At 35.8% G+C, this 22,805-nt stretch overlaps 1 protein-coding gene, 2 non-coding genes and 1 pseudogene across 5 annotated transcripts; 2 read left to right on the top strand and 2 right to left on the bottom strand.

The window, feature by feature from the left end:
• The first annotated feature begins 5,553 nt into the window (after nucleotides 1–5,553).
• LOC126611274 (heterogeneous nuclear ribonucleoprotein 1-like) lies at nucleotides 5,554–11,200 on the top strand. 3 transcript variants are annotated; one of them, XM_050279486.1, is made up of 5 exons: nucleotides 5,554–6,013; nucleotides 6,164–6,284; nucleotides 6,620–6,847; nucleotides 7,210–8,419; nucleotides 10,597–11,200. In XM_050279486.1, the coding sequence occupies exons 3-5, from the start codon at nucleotides 6,626–6,628 to the stop codon at nucleotides 10,608–10,610; spliced, it is 1,446 nt and encodes a 481-aa protein (XP_050135443.1). In that variant the 5' UTR covers nucleotides 5,554–6,013; nucleotides 6,164–6,284; nucleotides 6,620–6,625; the 3' UTR covers nucleotides 10,611–11,200. The 3 variants fall into 3 exon arrangements, with proteins under 3 accessions (XP_050135443.1, XP_050135442.1, XP_050135444.1); XM_050279485.1 differs by having other exon boundaries at nucleotides 5,554–6,041; XM_050279487.1 differs by having other exon boundaries at nucleotides 5,554–6,045.
• A 1,430-nt stretch (nucleotides 11,201–12,630) lies between these two features.
• Nucleotides 12,631–12,711, top strand: TRNAL-CAG (transfer RNA leucine (anticodon CAG)). Its single transcript has one exon. It is a non-coding gene; the product is annotated as a tRNA-Leu (tRNA).
• Nucleotides 12,712–13,778: 1,067 nt separating this feature from the next.
• On the bottom strand, nucleotides 13,779–15,845 carry LOC126609849 (cytochrome b561 and DOMON domain-containing protein At2g04850-like; annotated as a pseudogene).
• On the bottom strand, nucleotides 13,870–13,972 carry LOC126612693 (U6 spliceosomal RNA). Its single transcript, XR_007619262.1, has one exon. It is a non-coding gene; the product is annotated as a U6 spliceosomal RNA (small nuclear RNA).
• Nucleotides 15,846–22,805: the final 6,960 nt, after the last annotated feature.

Here is a 22,805-nt window from a genome sequence, read left to right as displayed (position 1 = left end):
GAGGATAGTAGAGTGAGAGAGAAAAGTTACTGGGTTTTTGAGTTTTTGTGATTTTTGCAGATTCACAGTGGTGAGGTTTGATGAAAAAAAATGAAAGAGAACTGACATAGTTTTTTTTATCGATTCCCACAGACGGCGCCAAATGTTGATGCACAAAACCGGACGTCTTGGTACAACGTAAATCCGGCCGTGAATCTGCAAGTAATGTAAATGACACAAGATGTATCGTGGTTCACCCCAAGGTTTGGGCTACGTCCACACTGATTGTATATTTCTCTGAGAGGTGAGGGAGAGAACCTCTGTAATGAGAAGAGACGTGAGAGGGGTGAGAAGGCTCCAGAAAATGGCCTCCGCTAATTGTGAGGGTGAGGGGTCCTTTTATAGAATAAGGACTCCTCACTTATTACATATTTGCCCTTTCCTTGATCACATAATTACATTTAAGTCCCTCGAGTATTTGTACGAGATCTAAATATGAGACCCTAAATATGGTATAAACAGAATTAATGCTCACTCGTGCGTAAAAAGTACATATTGAGATATAATAACAGTAAGAGCATCGTAGATTAATCTTCTTTGTCATATTTATTGATCACTATGCGAAATTTACGAATGTCAATTTTTGTTAGATATATGATACTTGAGGTTACTTTATCTATTTATGAAAGGGCAATGCTGTCCACACATGACACATCCATTTTTACATCTTATGCACACATCTCTTGTTAAGTTTGTCTTTTAATTTTTTTCAATTCATTCAATCCGACAGTTGAAATTGACCGGAGTGTGAGAGATTAAAAAAAAAAGGCGTGTGGATTGCACCACTCTTATAAAATTGGGTAATTTTCGAGTTAAACTTTGCTTATTAACATAAATGTAGTGTGACCACTTAGTACAACAGTCTAATGGTATTCATCTTCACTTGTAATTGAGAGGTCTTAGGTTTGATTCTCGCCAAAACTACATCCATCTCCTTAGTGTAGATAATATCGTTTGTTAAAATAAATAAATATACCGTAAATGCAGTGTGAATATGGCGCCATAGGCATGCAAATCGGTAGAGTAACATATGTCACTAACTATTGAATCATTGATTCATAAATAAAATCTTAAGTCAGTTGGAGTTGGTAAACATCCCAATGAGAAGAGCCGTATCATCCCAATATATCATTCGTTTTGTTGTCATGTTTTCTTCCTAATTAATTTCAGTTGGTGAGAATTATGAGTACAAGGGTTGCAAACTTTACTATATGTTTCTGGTCCTTAATTTGCAAGGGTATCTTAAAATTGTTTGGTTGTTATTTGGTCTTGCCTCTTGTTGTATGAGTAGTTTAACAAGAGTTAAGACCAAATGACAACGGAACTATTTTAAGCCTTAGCCTAAGCCCCTCCCGCCAACAAGAACTTATACCTCGCTCATCCAATAAACAATTCCTAAATCCACCACTGCAACTAGGTTGGTTACATTATGCAATTGCTTTAATGTTGCCAAAGCGATTAACCAATAGGTATTACCATTCATTCATAAAGATTACGAAGTCCTTTTTACTTGCTGCAACTTTAAAGGATATTACATTACAATCCTTTTTTCTTAGAAGGAGAACATGTGGTCTAATATTCTACGGGTTAAGTTTCTATATCCATGCATCCCAGGTTCGAAAGTTTCACCTTCCTTTAATCATTATAATAGTTTCAAACCCTCTTCCCCTTCAATAATAATTTTTTTAAGTCCTTTTTTCTTAGAAAGGGAGTTAGATGGTAAATTTGTAATTGTCAATAATGTTCTTTTATTAACCACTACAAGTGGTTTAGCGAATCTACTTGATCATGGCCACTGGTAAAGTGCAATTCTCAACCTCCTCTAAGCCTGAAAATGATGGATAATCGTGGTTCACAATTGAATGTTCCCATGATAAAAAGAAGAAAAAACAATGTTTTTTTTTTATTATTATTAACAAATGGTAAATAAAGGTGGTCATATTTCTCGTTTTGATTGACAAACCATTTAGACATGTCGTGGTTTCGTTTTAAGTTGTGATCGTGAACTATTATTCTTATGTTTTGATTCGAAGTGTTCAAACATTTGTCACTTAGTACTATTATTTAATGATATATATTTTTATTCTTTAGGATAAATATATCGATGCATTAAAAATTATATTAAATATATAATTATTACTTGACGGTCATATATAATTCACTGGATATATGTATTTAACACAATCTCATGATCTAGCCGTTGAAATGATAATAATTATATTAAATGTACACATTATAGCTAAATTTTATATTAATGTTTGACTTGTAATTTTTTTGGCAAAATTAATGTTTGGCAAAACTCAATAGTTAAATACATTTTAATTGGTTGCTTTAGTATAAAATTCTTCTCTTCAAATATATTGCTTAAAGAAATACATGGGTGGTGGTTCTGTTTGAACTCGTTTTTTTTTTTTTCTTTGGTAAACTGGAAATAATATTTAAGGGCAACAACCATAAAGTACAAAAAACAAATACCCAAGAGGCCCAGTCACAAGATTAACACGAAGCAAAATTGGACCCCAAACCAAAGCCCAAATCCAACTAAGTACAAGCACAAAGGGGCCAACAAAGTTAAACAAAAAAAAAGCCCAAAAGTACAAAAGAAACCCTAATCTTCTTCTTCCACCGCCTCTGCTACAAGGAACCAACTGGATGTGCAAGCTTTCACGCCTCCAACTGACAAACGCCTCTCCAATCGCATCAATCAGCTGCAAGCATTTTGTAGCAACTTCTAATCGCCTTATATTACTAGAATAGTGTTATTCACACACTAATTTTATCTTTCACACATCCTTATATAATGTCATTGATCGTCTTCAATCTGTTCAATCTGACAATAAAAAAATTAAGAGAGATATGTAAAAAGTAAAAATGAATATGCGAATAACACTATCCTATTACAAAAGGCAAATCCATTCGTGGCCAAATTTCAAGTCATCAACTATTTGTTTCATATAATATTTGGGTTTTCCAAGTACTTTCCCTTATAAACATCTTACATAAAAATTGTAAAAATTTTAGTAGAAATTAAGCGAGCAAACATTTGAAATTTTCAATCAAGAGTTCAAACTTTTATGGATGCATTCTTGTAGCAACGTGCTATGTTTTGGTGTACCATTTTATCTAAGAGTTAAGAGTACTCTAACGCCTCATGTAGTTGTAGACATCGAAAATTCGGTAAATAAATGTTAACCGATAAATCAAAGTTTCAACGCTCATGTATTACATAAATTTTACACGTAGCGTGTGTCTAAACAAAAAATCAAAATAAGTTGGAAAAGTCATCAAACAGGACACGTGTCAACACCTGGCAGAAACGACTTATTTCATCTGGAATATTATATTCAAAATTAGGCCTTGGAAATTTCTATAAATAGAAGGCTAATTCATTCATTTAAAGGAACCAAAAAATCATTAGGCAAAATTCTTGAAGCTCTGAAGCTCTGAAACTCCGAAGCTCTCAAGCATCCAGGTTCCCGAAGAATCAAGAAAGCGTTCTTCGTTCCTCGTTCATCGTTCTTCCAAGATCAAGCCCCGACGGCCCTTGGATTAACAATCACCAATTCAAGATCAAGCCCCGACGGCCCTTGAAGAAAGTGCTCTTCGTTCATCGTTCTTCCAAGATCAAGCCCCAACGGCATTTTGGATCAACAATCATCCACCAATTCAAGATCAAGCACCGACGGCCCTTGAAGAAAGTGTTCTTCGTTTCTCGTTCATCGTTCTTCCAAGATCAAGCCCTGACGACCCTTGGATTAACAATCACCAATTCAAGATCAAGCCCCGACGGCCCTTGAAGAAAGTGCTCTTCGTTCTTCGTTCATCGTTCTTCCAAGATCAAGCTCCAACGGCCCTTTGGATCAACAATCATCCACCAATTCAAGATCAAGCCCCGACGGCCCTTGAAGAAAGCACCATCGTTCATCATCCGTTCATCCAAGATCAAGCCCCAACGACCCTTTGGATCAACAACGTCGACAAATCCACACACATCCAACCGTTCTTCAAGATTAAGCCCAAAAGCCCTTGAAGATCTGTTCATCACTGCTCTTCAAGATCAAGCCCAAAAGCCCTTGAAGATCTGTTCATCACCGTTATTCAAGATCAAGCCTCAACGGCCTTTGAAGAAACACTCATCCTAAAGATCAAGCCTCAACGGCTCCTTGAAGATTCGCTCAAATCCACCTTCAAAGATCAAGCCCACGACCCTTGAAGAAACTTCCAACAGTTCATCCAAAATCAAGCCTCCACGGCCCTTGGATCAACAAAATATCCATAAATCAACACCTTACGGAGATCGAATCAGAGGATCAAGTTAAAAGAGATTGTAACCCAAAATCATCAAAATACAAATATTTGTTTGTGCACGTTGTTCTTGTCTCTTTCGTTTCAGGAATTTTCCGTGTTCACAGTAGTATCTTGATTGCACGAAGGGGAAATTACTTTGTTACCAATGTGTAGTAAAAAAAAGGCTATAAAATGTTTAAAAATGTCAATTTGCATTACAAGTTTAATTTTGCATGGATTAGTTTAAAATTAGTATTTGAAAAGTAAAATAAACACAAGTATTTTTCTTTGCCACAGTTTTTTTTTTTAATTTTTATTTTTATTATTTTTATTATTAATTTTTACAAGGGAGGGAATCAAAACCCTTAGAATTTCTCTATTTAGTGAATAGTGTTTAGACGAGTGAAGTATACCACATTCACTTTTGAAAAATGTAGGATATGTCATTCGCTAAATAAATGACGTTACAGAGATATTCATAAACAGGTCAATTTTAAAAAGGTTTTTACAAACGAGTTATGAAAAATATTACATGACTAACTACGAAGCAATAAGAAGACTTCAAACCTTTCATTGAAAGCCTAGTTCACCTGAAACTGCAAGATTGCAAAATCAATAGGATCGCTAAATCTCATGTCACACAAAGATCATGTGAGAACAAAAACTCTGACATTGTATTGGCATAGAGAATACGATGCCTAAACACCAAATAAAGTAGATTCAAGAAAGCAAAAGGCAATTTGAGTTAGACGAGTTAGAGCGTCAGATCTCAACGATGTTTCTAAAAGATGAGATGTTTATTACACACTGTCGTTTTTCCTTTTACGGTGGATAAAAAAAGTAAGTTAAGTAATAATAAAATACACTCAAATTTTTTTCTTGGTTTTAGTGGCACTCAAAACTCATATGCTTAATATGAATCACAACTCTAGAGAAAAAAGAAAAGAAAAGAAAAAAGCCTAAAATTTACCATAAGAAAAGAAAAGAAAAGAAAAGAAAATAAAATGGTAAAGTATGTAAATTAGAAAACAAAATGAAGATCAAAGTAGATCAAGCAAAAGTCATCAAAATCAACGGCTAGTATGGCGTTGGGCCCACTTCGATGTGGGTTTAAATTTCATACGGCACGGCGCAGGTTATGTGTGAAACCTTACAATGGAGGTGTTTTCCCATTAAGTATAAAAGGAATGAACGGGAGGGACAAAGCCACAAAGTGATCCTCTTCTCTTTGTACTATCAGATCAGACATTCTTCATTACCAAATCTCCACGACTTTATTTCTGATTAAATTTTGTTTTTTGGGTAAATTTCTTACTACCCATTTCTCAAATTTTCAAATTTTGCAGTCAGAAATTCAGGAAAAAAGCCTAAAAAAAAGTTAAAAAAATAGAAAAAGAAGGTGAAAATCTTCATCATCGCAATTTACAGAGAGGCTATATATTCCTCACCAGACCCTCCAAGCACCTTATCTTTCTCTCTCTACAGCCTCTGTTTCTCTCTCTAGAAATATACATTTTTTTAATCTCTCACCCATCTGTTTGGTAACTAAATTTGTATTTGGTAATCAAATACCACCATTGAAAGGACAAATACAAAGGTTGGAGGGGGCATATATAGAGAGGAGGTTGAACATGCCCTCTGTTCTTATTCCTAGAGTGCCTCCTCTCAGATCTTAGTTTTCTTCAAGGTTTGGCATCTGGGTTTTTGTTTAATCGGTGGGTATGATGATAATCTGATTTGGGTTTTTGATTTTTGATCTTTTTTTCTGAATTGGGGATGTGGATTTGGATCCAGCTGATTTTTTCTGATTGATATTTTCTGTTGGGTTTTCTTCCAGGTGTTCTAAATTGCGGTTCAGTATTTGATCGGTGCAGGATCGGTCGTTTCTGAATTGAATCCGGGATTACTTGTTTCCGAATCGGATTACAATCTGCGCTTTTGCAATATTTCATAGCAAGGTACTGATCTTTCTACTTTGGATTGTTGTTTATATTAATCCGCATTTGGTTTCGATTAGGTTGGTGTTTATTGTGGATAAAGGAGAGATTTTTATTTGAGCTGCTGGTGTTGCTGTGAGATTGGATTAGATAATTGCTTGCATCTCATTCTGCTGGAATACCTTTAGCTTCTGTTTTTAAAATAGAATTCTATTGGATCATCCGTTGAATCCTTCATTTTCCAATTGGGTTTGAAATTTCGATAAAGTTCGTGTTTTTGCTTTGAGGTGGATAGTGTGATTTGCATTTGTGGATTTTCTCAAAGCTTGAGTTGATGTAGTACTTTTGGCTTGTAGGAAAAAATGCAATCCGATAGTGGTAAGTTGTTTATTGGCGGCATATCTTGGGATACAAATGAAGAGCGTCTAAAAGAGTATTTCAGTAGTTTTGGGGAGGTGGTAGAAGCAGTGATCATGAAAGATCGGACCACAGGCCGTGCTCGTGGTTTCGGTTTTGTAGTATTTTCTGACCCAGCGGTTGCGGACAGCGTCATAATGGAGAAGCACAACATTGATGGAAGGATGGTAAGCAAACTACTTCCTTTTGGTTTAAACCAGTTTTAGCCTTTGGTTACATTCTTATTTTCACTGTGTTTCATCATGTAGCATTATGCTTTTAGTTTTGAATCACTCAAAATGTAAAGGAAAAGTCATTTTCTTATAGGAGTTACGGATCTGAAATTGTAATTGCAGGAATTCATTTTTACTGTGGTTCTGTGTTCAACTAAATTTCAAATTCAGCAACAGTAAATCATGCTTCTCATTCTTTTATCTTTCCTTCTGTCAGTTTTGTTAATGCATTGCTGTATTATTCTGAGCTGATCAATTAATTTGTAATGCTTGTATCATTTCATCTTCATTTTTACCGATGTGTTATCTATTCTCAGGTTGAGGCCAAAAGGGCTGTTCCAAGGGATGACCAAAACATATTGGGAAGAAGCAGTGGCAGCATCCATGGTTCTCCAGGTCCAGGCCGCACAAGAAAAATTTTCGTTGGAGGTTTAGCATCCACTGTCACAGAGAGTGACTTCAAGAAGTACTTTGAGCAGTTTGGGACAATCACAGATGTTGTGGTGATGTATGATCACAACACCCAGAGACCGAGAGGCTTTGGATTCATCACTTATGATTCAGAAGAGGCAGTGGACAAGGTTTTGCTTAAGACATTTCATGAACTGAACGGGAAGATGGTTGAGGTCAAGCGTGCAGTTCCCAAAGAGTTATCGCCTGGCCCTAGTCGCAGCCCTATTGGTGGATACAACTACGGTCTGAGTAGGGTCAATAGCTTCCTTAATGGCTACACTCAGGGGTATACTCCAAATGCAGGTGGAGGCTATGGACTTGGTAGATTCAGTCCAGTTGCTGGTGGTCGTAGTGGATTTCCTCCATTTGGTTCTGGTTATGGAATGGGTATGAATTATGAGCCAGGGTTGAGCCCAGGTTTTGGAGGGAATGCAAATTATAATAATAATAATAATAATAATAATATGAACTATGGACGGGGTGGATTGAGTCCTTATTATATCAATAATTCAAATAGGTTTAGCAATCCCATTGGGTATGATGGCGGTAATGGAGGAAACACATCTTCATTTTTCAGCTCAGTGACTCGAAACTTGTGGGGGGATGGGGGTGGTGGTCTTAACTCCACAAATTCTAATGCTTACATCAGATCAGGAAGTGGGACCATTGGAGGAAGTACATTTGGAAATACTGGAGCTAATTGGCCTTCTTCAGTAATGCCGGCTCAAGGCGGAGGAAATAATGTTTCTAACAATAGCAGGAACCTTGGTTATGGAGTTGGGGATAACAGTTACGGTCTGGGAACTGGAGGGTATGGAAGAAACAGTGGTGCAAGTGTGGCCCCTACATCTTCATTTGCTGCATCAAATGGTGGTGGTTTCGATGGGTCCTTGGCTGACCTTTACAGTAGTAATTCAGTTTATGGAGACCCTACTTGGAGATCATCAAATTCCGAGCAAGATGGGTCTGTTCCTTTTGGTTATGGGCTTGGCGGCACAGCTTCTGATGTTTCAGCTATGAGTTCTCCTGGTTATGTTGGTGGTTATAGTGTTAATAAGAGACAGTCAAACACAGGTTAGTGCCACTTAATTAATATCTTATGCAACTTCTGTTTTTCATCTATTTTCTTGGTATGTTTTGTAGTTTTAATTTTTTTTGGAAGATAGGGAACTTTATCGTAATTTATTTAGGGACAGTCAAACCCAGGATTTGATCCTAAATTTGTAGGTTTTCTGTGTTATGGTCTATGTTATTGAAAAAAAATAGGAATAGGAAAAGCTCTTGTTAAGCTCCTGGTTGCGCTGCGTATTGAGTTTTGTGACTGGTCTAGTTAGTAATTCAATAGATCCAGTGAAACATGATATTTCTTATCTGATTGTTACACTCATCCCAGTTCATCAAGCTGAACTTATGAAGTCCTTTATCCTGTTGGTTACATTGTTCCCTAATGGCTGCTCACATGACACCACATTGCTACCTTGTGATTGTTACACTATGTACCTCTGTGGTTCTTTGCTTCTTGTTTAGTCCTCTAGATTATTTTCCACGCAATTCTTCATTTATAGCCTTGATAGTTGATACTGGCTGATAAATTTGTTACCACAGAGATGCAACTTTTACTTTCCTATATCACATCATCTTTAAAGACTCTTTTGAAGCCAGCTATTTGTATTGAGTGTATTGCTTTGGAGTCCTAGGCTTATTAGCTTTTATGCGGGTTCAGTTGAGGAATAGAAAAACTGGGACTTTGAGATAAAAGCAAAAGGCTTTCAATGTTGGGGTTACTGGTGAAACAATTTTAGTTGGCTTTTGTTTGGTGTTGGTAGAAGTTGTAGCTGGACAATGAGCTTCTTCGCTACTTAACTAGATACGACCATTGACCTCTTGGGAATTAGGGAGACAATTGTCCCAAATGGGTATTGACTGTTCAGGGTTGATGAGACAATCAGCCATTTTGTATTATAGTGTTGGTAGGGCGTTTCATCAGTTTCGCTTCTTGCTTATGTGATTCCAAAGAAACTTCTGCTTATGTGATTCCAAAGAAACTTCTGCTCTTTTGTTTCTGATAAGAAGGTTAGGCAGCTTTCATCAATTTCTCTTGTGTTTGTTTGCTTTCATGTTTTTTGTGGATGAATTTAACGTTGTTTCTTGTTTATTGGCCATTCTAGATTTTTGAATGAGCTCTCTCATCTTATCTGTTGGCGCATGTGTTATGGGTCATAGAAAAGAAAAGTATATGAATCATTTTTTTCTTTTAGACTATAGATTGTGCAATCACATTCCCTTAATGGTTGAAATATAAAGTAGATCCTTCTTGTTTTATGAAGCTCTTGACGTTGTCCTTCCAGAGATCCAGTATGTGCTTTTCACAAATTAAGTTGATTCCTTTATTCTCTCATCTAGAATATATTTACGTGAAAAGTGGCTTTGTTTTCATAGTTTCATCTTCAAGGCAGTTCGTTCTTAAGTATACTGCTTAACAGTTGTCCGAGTTTTATGCCTGTTATTTTTTTAATTCAATCAAGGAAGATACTGAGAGAAATGTAGAAATCTAAAGAAGTCTAAAATTAAGTTTTTTGAGTCTCTGGTTAAAATATGATTCTCTCTGAAAAAATATATATATTTTTGAACTGAAAATATAATATTTATTTTCTCTCGACCTTTACATAACCTTTCTGAGTTTGTTAATTTAAGAAATCCAAAGCACTAAGTAGGGTTCTGAAGTGGAGAGGGAAGATATAATTTGGCAATCTGTACGGTTTTCTGTCTCTGGATGCATTTGTCAAAGATACTTAACAACTAACAGAAAAAGAGGGGGATAGGAAATTTAATGAATCATTGGAATCTCATTTCGTGATCCATATTGTCTCTTCATATTTGATGGTCAGATTGTTATAAGTCTTGCCACCTTTGAACGATCACTATTTAGATTATAACGGTGGCATATTGCTTGTTAAAATGGAATGTTGCAACAATTCTAAAAGGTGAAACATGTTGTTCGCATAAGCTCTCTGTTGGGAAACTTTCTAGTTTAGCTTTTGTAATCAATACCTGAGTGCAAAGTGATTTCCATGAATTCGTCATCGTCAATTGAACCTGTTGGTAACAAAACACATTAACCTTTATGCTATATCTTGTTCTCAGATAGATGAATAGATGATAACTTGTCGGAAATACAAATATGTATATATAACTGAAAACTCTACCAATTCCTGATGCTTAAAATCCTCTTTCCACCTGTTTTCTTTCAGGAATCGCTGCCTAGGATCCATCGTTCGTTTCTGATATCACGACATTGTAGGTGAAGATAATCTGGCGAAGCAGGTGAATTGTGAATTTTGCACACCGCCCTCGTTTATATATGTCAGTAAAAGAAATTTGGTTAGTAAGAAGAGCTAACTGGAGTGCCCTGTTTGCAGAAGTAAAAGTAGAGAGATAGAACAAGTTAAGATGGATTTTGTGTTAATGCTTTGAGTTTTGAGTTACCGATTTTAGGTTTTTTCTTTCGGTCTTTTGAGTGAGATGTAAAATCAGATTGCGGGATATAGTCAGACGTGTATCATGCATCTCCGGTGAGGCGACGATACCCAAAACGCGAAAACGAAAAAAAAAAAAAAAAAAAAAACAGAAAAGATAGACTGATATATATATTCTTTTTCTTTCCTAGAGTTTTCATCTGTAACATCTCTGGCAATTGGTTATGCTCAGCGAATGCTTTTTTTTTTTATTCATTTTTTTTCTTCCATTATTCTGTTATTTTCTTTTTGTACCTGAAATTACTGTTGATTTGTTAGTGTGAAACGTTTAAGGGTTTACCCAGTTAGTAATAAGCCATCCCATATTCTGATTCTTACACTTTGAGGACTTGGTATGCAGCAATTGTCAAGTTTTATTTTGGTATGTGGTTATGTTTAATGTTTTTGGTTCTTTACTTTGCTTTGACTGTTTGATCCTCTGTTTAATTGATGATGTGGTAAATGCGAGATTCGTTTTTGGGCGGATGTAGAAGTCACACCTGCACCATCGAGATGGAATTGTATGATTACTTGTCGTGGGACGTTAAACCATTGATTGTGGAGTTTAGGTCTATTATTTGTATCTGTTTGGTGCGAATGTGGCTTCCATGTCAACCCAAAAACATCAAAGATGTCTTCAATTCTTATGAGTTGATACAATCTCGTATTCTCAAGGCGCATTGGTAGAAAATTGAAACTCCGTGACCACTTTTTGAAGACATACGTCAAAAAACCTACGTCAAGTAGGTTTTCATAACCAAGTGCCCAGAAACGTCAAGTACGTCTTCGGTCGCTAAACCTAAGGAGAAAATGTAGTTAGGCTAAAAAACAATGAGTAGAAAATTAAACCTTTTAGATGGACCAAGTGCACCATGGCGTGTACCAAATTCATCTAAGTTTTTCTACAAGCGATTATGGTATTGGACTGGAACGTCGTAATAACATGAAATGAATCCATCTAAGTTGCTCTACATGACATTAAGTTATTGAATCGGAACGCTACGAACCTACGAAGGTGATGTATACATCTAAGTTGCTCTCCTTCTCTCCACCAAGGAAGAATGTCTTGGTGGTTACCGATCAGGCAAAGTAAGCCATCATTTAAGTTTGAAAATCTTTGGAAGTGATAAAAAAGGAAAGAGAAGATCTTGTACAAAAGAGAGACCAACATTTCTTCCTTCCACTCTCATTTGCTTCCTTTTTGCTTTTTATCTCTCGAATATTAGGAGCCAAAAAGTTGAAAGCAGAAAAAGGAAGAAAGAGGAGGATTGGCAACTGCCACCTTTTTATTGCCTTTTAGACCTTCTAGTTTTTACTACTAAGACCATTTGAATTTGTGATCTATCTCTTTCAACTTTTTACTGCCTGCGGTAACTATTCAAGATGCAAATTCTACACCACCAAACAATGATACGAAAAGCTAATGGGCGGCCAACAATGCTGGATACCCAAACTTCTATTTGAAAGTGATATAAGTTGAATTTATAGAACGTTTGCCTCCAGATATTTTGAATGCTCATGATAAGAGTTTGACTCTCGCCTCTCTATGGAGCCTCATTTTAATACGAAAAGTTTGGCTCATGGATTCACTAGGCAAACTCACGACAAGTTGTTATGATAACAATTGAATATGAGTAAGATTATTTAAATGTTTTACCTAGTCATTGGCTGGGAAAATATCTTTTGTTAAGGGAGAGAAGTTGGCGTTCACTGGAGTAGTTGTTTTTTTATGAATGTTATATTTTATATACTCGAAAATTAATCAATAATGTCAAGATGGCCGAGTTGGTCTAAGGCGCCAGTTTCAGGTACTGGTCCGAAAGGGCATGGGTTCAAATCCCATTCTTGACAATTCCATTTATATTTTATTTGTAATTTTTTGCCAAGCCGAGTACGGGCTTGAGTTCTTTTCTTTGAATGAGTTTAACTTTTGAGATTTGTAATACACTACACATATCTTGAAATTTAAATTTATCCAATGATGATAAATATGATGGTGAACATCACCATGGCTTACTGATAGTGAGCAAAAATATTCCCTTTCAAAGGGAAGGGCAAAATGTTTGACCTTTGCTGATAAGAAACCTTTCGCTGCCCCTCTACCATTAAAATCCCTAGCTAACTCTATCCCAGCCAATTCCATGCTCTATTGCTCTCTCAATCATCTCAGATCCGCAAATGGGTGTTTTTCTCCAACTTCTTATTGCAATGGATCTTCATAGCTTTTGCCATCAATTTGGATAAGATTGGTGAGGGAGATGGGCTCTGGGTTGGGTGGAGAATGGGATTTGCTGTTCTTGGATAAGAATGAGGATAGGCAGAAGAAGAAAAGGTTTGGGAGGGGGTTTGAGTGGTTGTGCCAATTTTTTTTTCTCTATTTTTAAGTGGGATGATTTAGGAATATTAAAATTTTACATGGTTGTCCAGAGAAGTATGTAAATTTAATGGTGGGTGTCTAAAAATAAAAATTGGATGTACGTCGGGAGTTTTTTTTGTAGCGACCTTCATATTCCAACATGGTGTTATATATTTCCCACATATTATAACGTATATTAATTGTAGTTATAATGACAACGGCTAGTACAATTATATCATAGGTTAGGTAATTTTGACTATATTATCAACTCATATTATAATATGAAGATTAATGGTAATAATTAAAAGTCACATTCGCAACTTTTTTAATATTTAGTGTAGTAATACCATTTAATGGGATGACAATCACACTAAATTTTTTTTTGGTGATTTTAAAATTACAAAAATAAAAAAGAAATCATGTATAAATGACAAGAATTTGTTTTTTTTTGTGTTTCTAAAATTACAAACATTCGCAACTTTTTTAATATTTAGTGTAGTAATACCATTTACTGGGATGATAATCACACTAAATTTTTTTTTGGTGATTTTAAAATTACAAAAATAAAAAAGAAATCATGTATAAATGACAAGAATCTTTTTTTTTTTTGTGTTTCTAAAATTACAAAAGGAAAATCATGTAAAAATGACAAAAAAAATTTGGACCATTTCTCGATTTATGCGTGTCATCCTTGCGCAGGGGCCATGCTAATCTTCTCTGTATCGTTCCAATTTTATCGGATGTCCCCGAAGGGACAAGCAGTGCTATCAAGTAGGAATATATAAAGCAGTTTGTGAACTTTGTTTTGGTCGATGTGGGACGGGGGCTTCCATCCTTTTACTAGTCCACTTTCTTTCGCAGCTTGGGCTTCCTCTGTGGATTGAGCATCCTGAGTCATAAACGCAACGAAGTATCGAGTAAAACTGTAAACAAGTTTTGTTCCTAAACAACCTAAGAATCTAAGAATTGTTCTAAACAAATTGAGCATTTGATAGTTGTTAACCCAGATCGAAAGACTTGGATAGTGCCAAGAGTAAAAAACTCGACTTATAAGCTTTTGAGTGAAACTGTGGTAATGGAAAAACATCAACAACAACTTTCTCTATGATCTCACCTCTTCTACAAAAGCATGAAAAAAGCGAACCAAAATTGCAGCTATAAATATGGTTCTTGAAAGCAAAAAAAGGGCTCCTGAAAAACCTTCCAACGAACAAATTTGTTCGTCGGTCGACAATTTTCCATAGGCCTGAGAAGTATCGTTTTGTTAAAGTACGTGATGCCTCTGATCAACTGAGGATTCCACTGCCTTTATCAGACGCTCCAACTAAACCTTCCCTCCTCAGCTTCTCCTCCTTTGGTTTTCTACAAAAAACCACCCAAGAATTCACCTCCAAAGTAATACAAACCCCAATCAGTGTGGACAATCCTAAACAGTAAACCAGTTTAGCAATAGACCTTCCTTCTCCCATCACCTCAAAACCTTGGAAAACATTCACCACACCCAGCACCACACATGCATACCCAACAAAATGGTGGTAAGATTTCCAGTACTTCCTGAACTTGGTTGTAGTTTTAGGTCTAAACAATAGTGCTAGGGTTTGCAACCCTCCCAAGCAAAATGCTGCAAACCCTAGCTTCCTGTGGAGCCCATACTGGACCCCAGGTGACATATCCCCAAGCCTAATACCAATAGCAAACCCTACAGTCCCTAGGAAAAAAGCAAACAGTTGGACCCCAGCGTGCACATAGAACCATGTGGGCCCTAATGATTGTACGTGCCTGAGGTAGCGTGCAAGCACTGCTCCAATGGGGAGCATGATGCCCCATGCAATGGCGTTCATGATGCCATGCACTGTTCTGAGTGTGCCAATGTTGGAGTGACGTGTGGCCGTTGTGCCTGACATGACATCGAATGTCGTAATGGATGAAAGGTCGTTGGCTGTGGTTGGGTGTATGGTTGGCGAGTAGCCTTGGACGTAGAGGCCGCGGTTCCACACGTGATGGAGCTTTGTGTTGTTCGGCGCGAGTTTTAATGTAGCGAAGATTTGGACTGCAGCACCGCCGTGGACGGTGGCTAATTTCCCGCCGTATAGGGTGGCGGACGAGGAGAGAATGTGGATGTCAAGAGGGCGAGAGAGGAGAGGGCGTTTTTGGAGCTTTGTGGTTGGGTCTAAGAGGTAAGTGAGGAGAACTATTTGACCGGTGCTAGGGTCCGGAAAGGCAATTAGAGCACGTGTGCCAGTCATTTCCGGGGAGGTCGGGTTGATGCCCCACCCAACCCACCCAGAAGGAGATATGAAAGTACCAAAGAAAACAAGGTCTAGGGTGGCATTGTGGCGATGGAAAGTCCATGCTATGGAGGCTTGTTGGGTAGGGAGTGTGATGCATTTTTGAAAGGTTTTGGCGGCGGCGGTGGTGGTGCAATGGGCAGAAAATGTGACATGGGGAAAGGAAAAGAGAAGGAAGAGGGATAAGAAGAAGAGCATATTGATGGCTGGGAAGAAGTAATGAATATCAAGGGGAATGGGAGCTAGAGGGGTGTAGAATTGGTTGGGAAGCTTTTGTTAACATTTATGTGTTTGGTAATGATGTGGTTGATGCAATGGACCATCATGGCTGTGGAGGGAATATATGTGTACTGAATAGTTTTTTGTGTGCTTAGCTTTGAAGTTAAGGAAACCAAAGTGTTTGTTCGGTGGAGTATAAAATGAGGGTTCATGTGGAACTGGAAGTGAACGTGTCTTTTGTGATGAATTGATATTGGGCCAAAATTTCATTACTTTTTTATTGGGGTTTTTTTAATGGAAGAGATATTTGCAAGGATTGTGCTTGGCTTTGAAGCAAGGGAATCATAATATAGAAAGTAGAAGCCTCGGCACAATTATATATAGGGCGCTGGATATTAGGGAGGAGGGCGATTGGTGGGGATCAAGTTTGCACCAGGATGAATAGATATTATTGTTTTTCATCACCGCACTAAAGCACCATCTGCATAGGGCGCTGGATGGTTAACAAACTTAATTTCATTTGCTTAATCAATTAATCAGATCATCACCCAAAGGGCCAAAGACGTTTTCTTTTTGGCTAATTCCTTGCCAAAGTTGATCCCTTTTGTCTAATTGGAATTGCCAATTGGCTCTCATTTTCTTGTCTTGAGTAAAAATTACTTATAGTCTGATAGCATTTTTGAATTATAGCGGCAGAGCAAATACGAGTTGGGAAAAATCTCTGATTTTAATAATATATGTTGTATATATAAAAATTAAATAAATTAATTACAGCTAACTCAGCGAACACATAGCGCCTTCTAAAAAAAGTAGTAATACTCAGCACCAAGTGAAGGTGGTGAGCAAATTCAAACTCCTCTCCTCATGCTATTGATTACATTGCTCTTTTATCAAACACAATTTACATATTCAATCATTCCATTTCTATATCAAAGGGTTTCACAACCCAGATATTTTAGTTCTCCCCTCTTCCCTTCACCCCCTTTTTACGAAAAAGTAGTATGAAATTTCAAGCTAATTATTCTTGTGGGAACAAAGGTTAAAGATATCCAGCACTATATTATTTTTAAGAAGTATTTCTTTACTTATCTCTTTATGTGCTAAAAAGGATTAATTATGTTTATACCTTTTAGATTTAGTTTGAATTATTACAAGATTTCAATGTTCTTACATTGCATTATGAAGTTTTAAAACGAAAAAATTTGTACTTTCCTCCAATTTGATCATCTGATCTTTTGTGAAGTTGATGACATGACATATTTGCGACTTGTTTTTAAGCGTACATAGAATTTAGGTTTAAAACATTGGGATCAATTGCAATTGGTTGTCGCCTTCGGCTACAAAACATCAATCGTGGAAAAACTGAAACTCCATGGAGACAATTTTCAGTCCACGTGGTGCAAATAAGGCTTTTACGTTAAGAATTGTGTTACATGTCTATCACATTATCAATTTAATGGAGAACAATAAAAAAAGTTACGATTTTAAACTTAATGATTAAATGTGAGAAAATTAAAATCATGTGATCCATTTTGAAAAACCCCCTAAACTTAGAGAGTAAAATAGTATTGTTGCACAACACTTTTTTTTTTTTTTTTTGAAAGAGCTAATTAGATTAAACCAAAAAGGAGCCACAAAGAGGGGCAAGAGAGCCAGCAAGGCTAACAGGCCTAAACGACAACAGTAAGAGAGGAAAGATTACAGACAGACACAAACAAGAATTGCATCAACCCATCCTCCCAGCAACCAAAAGCTACAACGGGGGGCACGGAAGGCCATCTTTGTCACTACTACAAAAGAGCCTTATAGTGTCAGTAGAAGGTGTTGGTTTAATATAATATAGTGACGGACTAGACAGTTGCGACACTTATTAAACATGACGTCGGATTTACTGTCGCTTATAAGCGTCATAAACATTTAATGTCGCTTTTAAACCGACGTAAACATTTAGCATCGCTTTAAAACCGACATACATTTTAATAATTTTTAAATACTAGTGTCGCTTTAAGTAAAACAGTGTTGCTTTAAATATAACAGTGTCGCTTTTAAGCGATATAAAATATGAGTGTCGCTTATAACCGACACTAAATTATTTTTTTTTTAATATTTTGAAACCCAATATCGCTTTAAATTAGTTTTTTTATAAATATTTTGAAACCCAGTGTCGGTTTTAAGCGACAGATTGATTACTCTCCCCCATGTTTTCTTCTTCCTTTCTTGCGTTTTTCCTATTCGTTCTTCTAATTGACAAACCCCTCCCTGTGTGTTCTCGCTTGCATCTTTCTTATTTGTTCTTCCAACTTCATTTATTCCTTTTTCAGAGCAGTAAGTTTTTCTTGCTTGTAATATTTTTATTTTCTCCTCTTATGTTTAATTTTAATTACAATTTGAGCTAGTTGAGTACATAAAGAATTGATCGACGACGGAATTCTTCCATAATTTACGTTTTTATCACTAAATTCTTTAATTTTTAAATTGTATGATACACAAGTTTATTTATTTAAAAATTCTAATTTAAGTACTTAGATAAATTTCTACTATTTTTGTTAAATTAATAAATATTTAGTCAAATTAATTAATTTTGTCACTTGAATTGTTATGAGAAAATGGAAATGAATAATATTTATAAGCATTTATGTTAAATTAACAATATTAAATATAACATGAACTTGTAATATTTAGTAGGGCAAAAGACTGTTTACTACCCTCATGTTTCGTGGTTTTCAACATTTAGTACATCAATTTTTTTTCATCCCAGAGTCATACCTAAAGTGTTAATTTTGGAACAGTTTCATACATCCGTTAGTCAAACTGTTAGTTCTCCCGTTAAGTGATGACGTGGCGCCCATGTGGACAATGATTGGGCGCTATGTGTCATTAAAAAAATATTTAAAAAAAAAAAAAAACATAATCCCTTCCCTGCAACCTGCACCCTCCCCAGCTTTTTCTTTCTTCTGTTCTTCTTCTTCTTCTTCTTCTTCTTCTTTTTCTTCTTCTTCTTCTTCTTCTTCTTCTTCTTTCTTATCTTCAGGATTTAAAAATTAAAAAAAAAAAAAATCTGGGCTTTCACCCATCCCAACCCCCCTCCCTCATTCTCCCTCCCTTATCTTCAAGATTTTAAATTTTAAAACAAAAAAAATAAAAAATCTGGGCTTTCACCCATCCCGACCCCCTCCCTCCTTCACCCTCCCTTCTCTTCCCTGCACCCATCCTCCCCGCACACCCATCCATTCCCCTCCTTCTCCCTCCCTTCTCTCTTCTGCAGTCCACATGGAGATCTCTCACCCTCCCTCCAATTCCTAACCCTAACATTAATTTGGTATAAAAAAAATTAAAAAAAAAAATCTGGAATTGCAGGTCGTCGGACTTGATGGGTCCTCAAGGGGCCTTCGATCTCTGCCATAACCCCCATGTTTCTTCTGTTCTTCTTCTTCTTCTTCTTCTTTTTCTTCTTCTTCTTTCTTCTTCTTTCTTCTTCTTTCTTCTTCTTCTTCTTCTTTCTTCTTCTTCTTCTTCTTCTTCTTCTTCTTTCTTATCTTCAGGATTTAAAAATTTAAAAAAAAAAAAAATCTGGGCTTTCACCCATCCCAACCCCCCTCCCTCCTTCTCCCTCCCTTATCTTCAAGATTTAAAATTTTAAAACAAAAAAAAATAAAAACTCTAGGCTTTCACCCATCCCGACCCCCTCCCTCCTTCACCCTCCCTTCTCTTCCCTGCACCCATCCTCCCCGCACACCCATCCATGCCCCTCCTTCTCCCTCCCTTCTCTCTTCTGCAATCCACACGGAGATCTCTCACCCTCCCTCCAATTCCTAACCCTAACATTAATTTGGTATAAAAAAAATTAAAAAAAAAATTAAAATATGGAATTGCAGGTCGTCGGACTTGATGGGTCCTCAAGGGGCCTTCGATCTCTGCCATAACCCCTATGTCAACGACGCTTGACCTCCTCCCAGTGGCTTCGGAGGGAGGGGTGGGAGGGATCCGTGTGGACTGCAGAGGAGAGAATGGAGGGAGAAGGAGGGGAATGGGTGGGTGTGCGGGGAGGATGGGTGCAGGGAAGAAAGGGGAGGGAGAAGGAGGAAGGGTGTCGGGATGGGTGAAAACCCAAATTTTGTTTTTTTTTTTGTTTTAAAATTTTAAATCCTGAAGATAAGAAAGAAGACGAAGAAGAACAGAAGAAAGAAAAGGAAAAAAAAAACCGAATCTGGGAAGAAGAAGAAGAAAAATCTGGGGAGGGTGCAGGTTGTAGAGAAGAAGGGGATTATGGTTTTTTTTTAATATAAATATTTTTAATATTTTAATATTTTTTTAATGACACATGGCGCTCAATCATTGTCCACATGGGCGCCACGTTATCACTTAACTGGAGAACTAACAGTTTGACTAACGGATGTATGAAACTGTCCCAAAATTAACACTTTAGGTATGACTCTGGGATGAAAAAAAATTGATGTACCAAATGTTGAAAACCACGAAACATGAGGGTAGTAAACAATCTTTTGCCCTATTTAGTAATATAAGAATATATTATGTTAAATTAATTTGTTTTGCATTCTAATTGTTATTTTAATTTGTTGTTATTTTAATTTGTTTTTGTTGTTATTTTGATAACTTTTGGTTGTCATTTACTAGAATAGATTAGATGAGCATAATTTTGATAACTTTTGGTTGTCATTTACTAGAATAGATTAGATGAGCATAATTTTGATAACTTTTTGTTGTTATTTTAATTTGTTTTTACTATAATAGGTGTTAAAATTAAAAAATTGCAATCGTGGTAGAGTTTGAGGGTTGAAAGATAGAAATTGAAAATTCTAATAGTTATGCCTACATGATAAGGATTGAAAGATTGTAGGCATCTTAGTGTCAACGTAATATTTTGCCCTCGTAAAGTGGTAAAACATGGACAAGAGTTGGTTGATGATACCCCGAAATGGAGACTTTATTTAGGTTGCTTGAAGAGGCGGATCAAGATTTGTGGCCAAGTTGTAAGAAGGTTAAGAAATTGAAAGCAGTTGTAAGACTATATCAGATCAAGCGTTTAGCGGGAATGCTAGACGAGATCTTCACCACTTTACTGGAGTTAATTAAAAGAATGTTGCATGAATGGGATTGTTTGCCTGAATCCTGTTGTGAAGCCTTTATCAAAAGTTTAAACATTGCCAATGGAACTCAAAGCTTTCATGTTATTCCTTTTACAAAATCCTCAATTTTCATCAATCTTCATGACATAAGATTTTGTGGTATCCACTTCTGTAAATATTTTAAATTGACGATCAAATTAGTTCATTGTATTGGAGTGTAGCTGTAAAAAATCATCAAAATCGGAGTTAAAATAACCGTTAAATCATGATTTTTTATTTATAACCGTAAAAAAGTTTTGTCTCCTTACCTGATCTCTGAATGTTTTTTTTTTTGCAATTTTTGGCGTATGCAATCTCGAAGCATATATAAACAAGTTTAACGGTTGGATCAATGAAATTAGTTTCGTAGAATGCGTATTACATCAAAATGATAGATTCACTAACTCTTAGAGTTTATTTATACTTTCATTAAGTATAACATAAGAATTTGTGGTATCCACTAGTGTAAATATTTTAAATTGAAGATCGAGCTCATTCATTATATTCATATAGCGTCAAGGAGTGTAGCTGTAAAAAATCATCAAAATCAGAGTTAAGATCACTGTTAAATCATGATTTTTCTTTTATAACCGTTGAAAAGTTTTGTCTTGTTACTTGATCTTTGAATGTTTGTTTTTTGCGATTTTTGGCGTATGCAATCTCAAAGCATATATAAACAATTTTGATAGTTGGATCGTTGAAATTAGTTTTGTAGAATGCGTATCCCATCAAAACGATAGATTCATTAACACTTAAGAGTTTATTTATACTTTCATTATCCACTAATGTAAATGTTTTAAATTGAAGATCGAATTCATTCATTGTATTCATATAGGATCAAGGAGTGTAGCTATAAAAAATAATCAAAATCGGAGTTAAAATAACCGTTAAATCGTGATTTTTCGTTTTATAACCGTTGAAAAGTTTTGTCTCGTTAATTGATCTCTGAATGTTTGCTTTTTGCAATTTTTTTCTAATGTGATTTCGAAGCATATACAAACAAGTTTGACAGTTGGATCATTGAAATTAGTTTCGTAGAATTCGTATCCTATTAAGTTCAATGGTGTGTGTGTATATATATATATATATATTTATTAAGTAGATTTAAATTTATTTATTTTGTATGTATAACAATTAAGAGATTGAATGATATGTATATTTAAGCTAATCCAATGGTCACCAATTTTTGAAATTTAATTTAATAATATATATATAATTATTATAGTTTTTAGGGATATAAAATTGTTACATTAATATATATAATTATTATAGTATTTTTTAGGGTTATAAAATTATAAAATTAATATATATATAATTATAGTATTTGAAATATTAGGCAGGAAATTTCCCGCTTGTTTGCATGAGGAAATGGATGGAGAGACTTAGTGTCGGTTTTAACCGACGCTAGTCACAAAGTGTGTCAGAAGTTGGCGTCGATTTAAACCGACGCTAGTTTCATTAAAGTGACGCTATATGAATTTCAAAAAATGTGTCAGAAAAGTACCCATATTTAAATCCTTCTCTTTCCCATTTCAACTGTGCTTTCATTTCTCCCCCAATTTCAGACTTTCTTCTTCTCCTTCCCCATTTGCTTTGGATCACCAGTTTGAAGATCAACATTCTGAGGAACTTCAATTCGAGGAGGAAGAGCTTGAAGGTGGTTCATTTTTAAATTATTATGATTATTAATTTTAGTTTCTATTTTGTATTCTAACTAGTTTTATGCTTAAATTGAAAAATTATTTTTGTTTCTTGGTTTTTAATTGTTTTTTCTGTATTTATGCATGTTGGATCTGAAGAGCAAGGACATTGGAAATCACAGATCCATAATTTTTGAAAGGTATAAAACCTGAGTTTAATCTATAGAGATTAGAGCCCTAATGTTGAAGTAGTAAAGTATTGGAGCACTGATCTGATGGCAAGCATGGCAGCATGGAGTTGCTAGTATTATATATG

This window comes from Malus sylvestris, chromosome 17, assembly GCF_916048215.2.
Source record: "Malus sylvestris chromosome 17, drMalSylv7.2, whole genome shotgun sequence".
In the NCBI taxonomy this organism is placed as follows: Eukaryota; Viridiplantae; Streptophyta; class Magnoliopsida; order Rosales; family Rosaceae; genus Malus; species Malus sylvestris.
The sequence above is the reverse complement of the archived record's forward strand: the minus strand, read 5'-3'. Positions and strand labels throughout refer to the sequence as shown.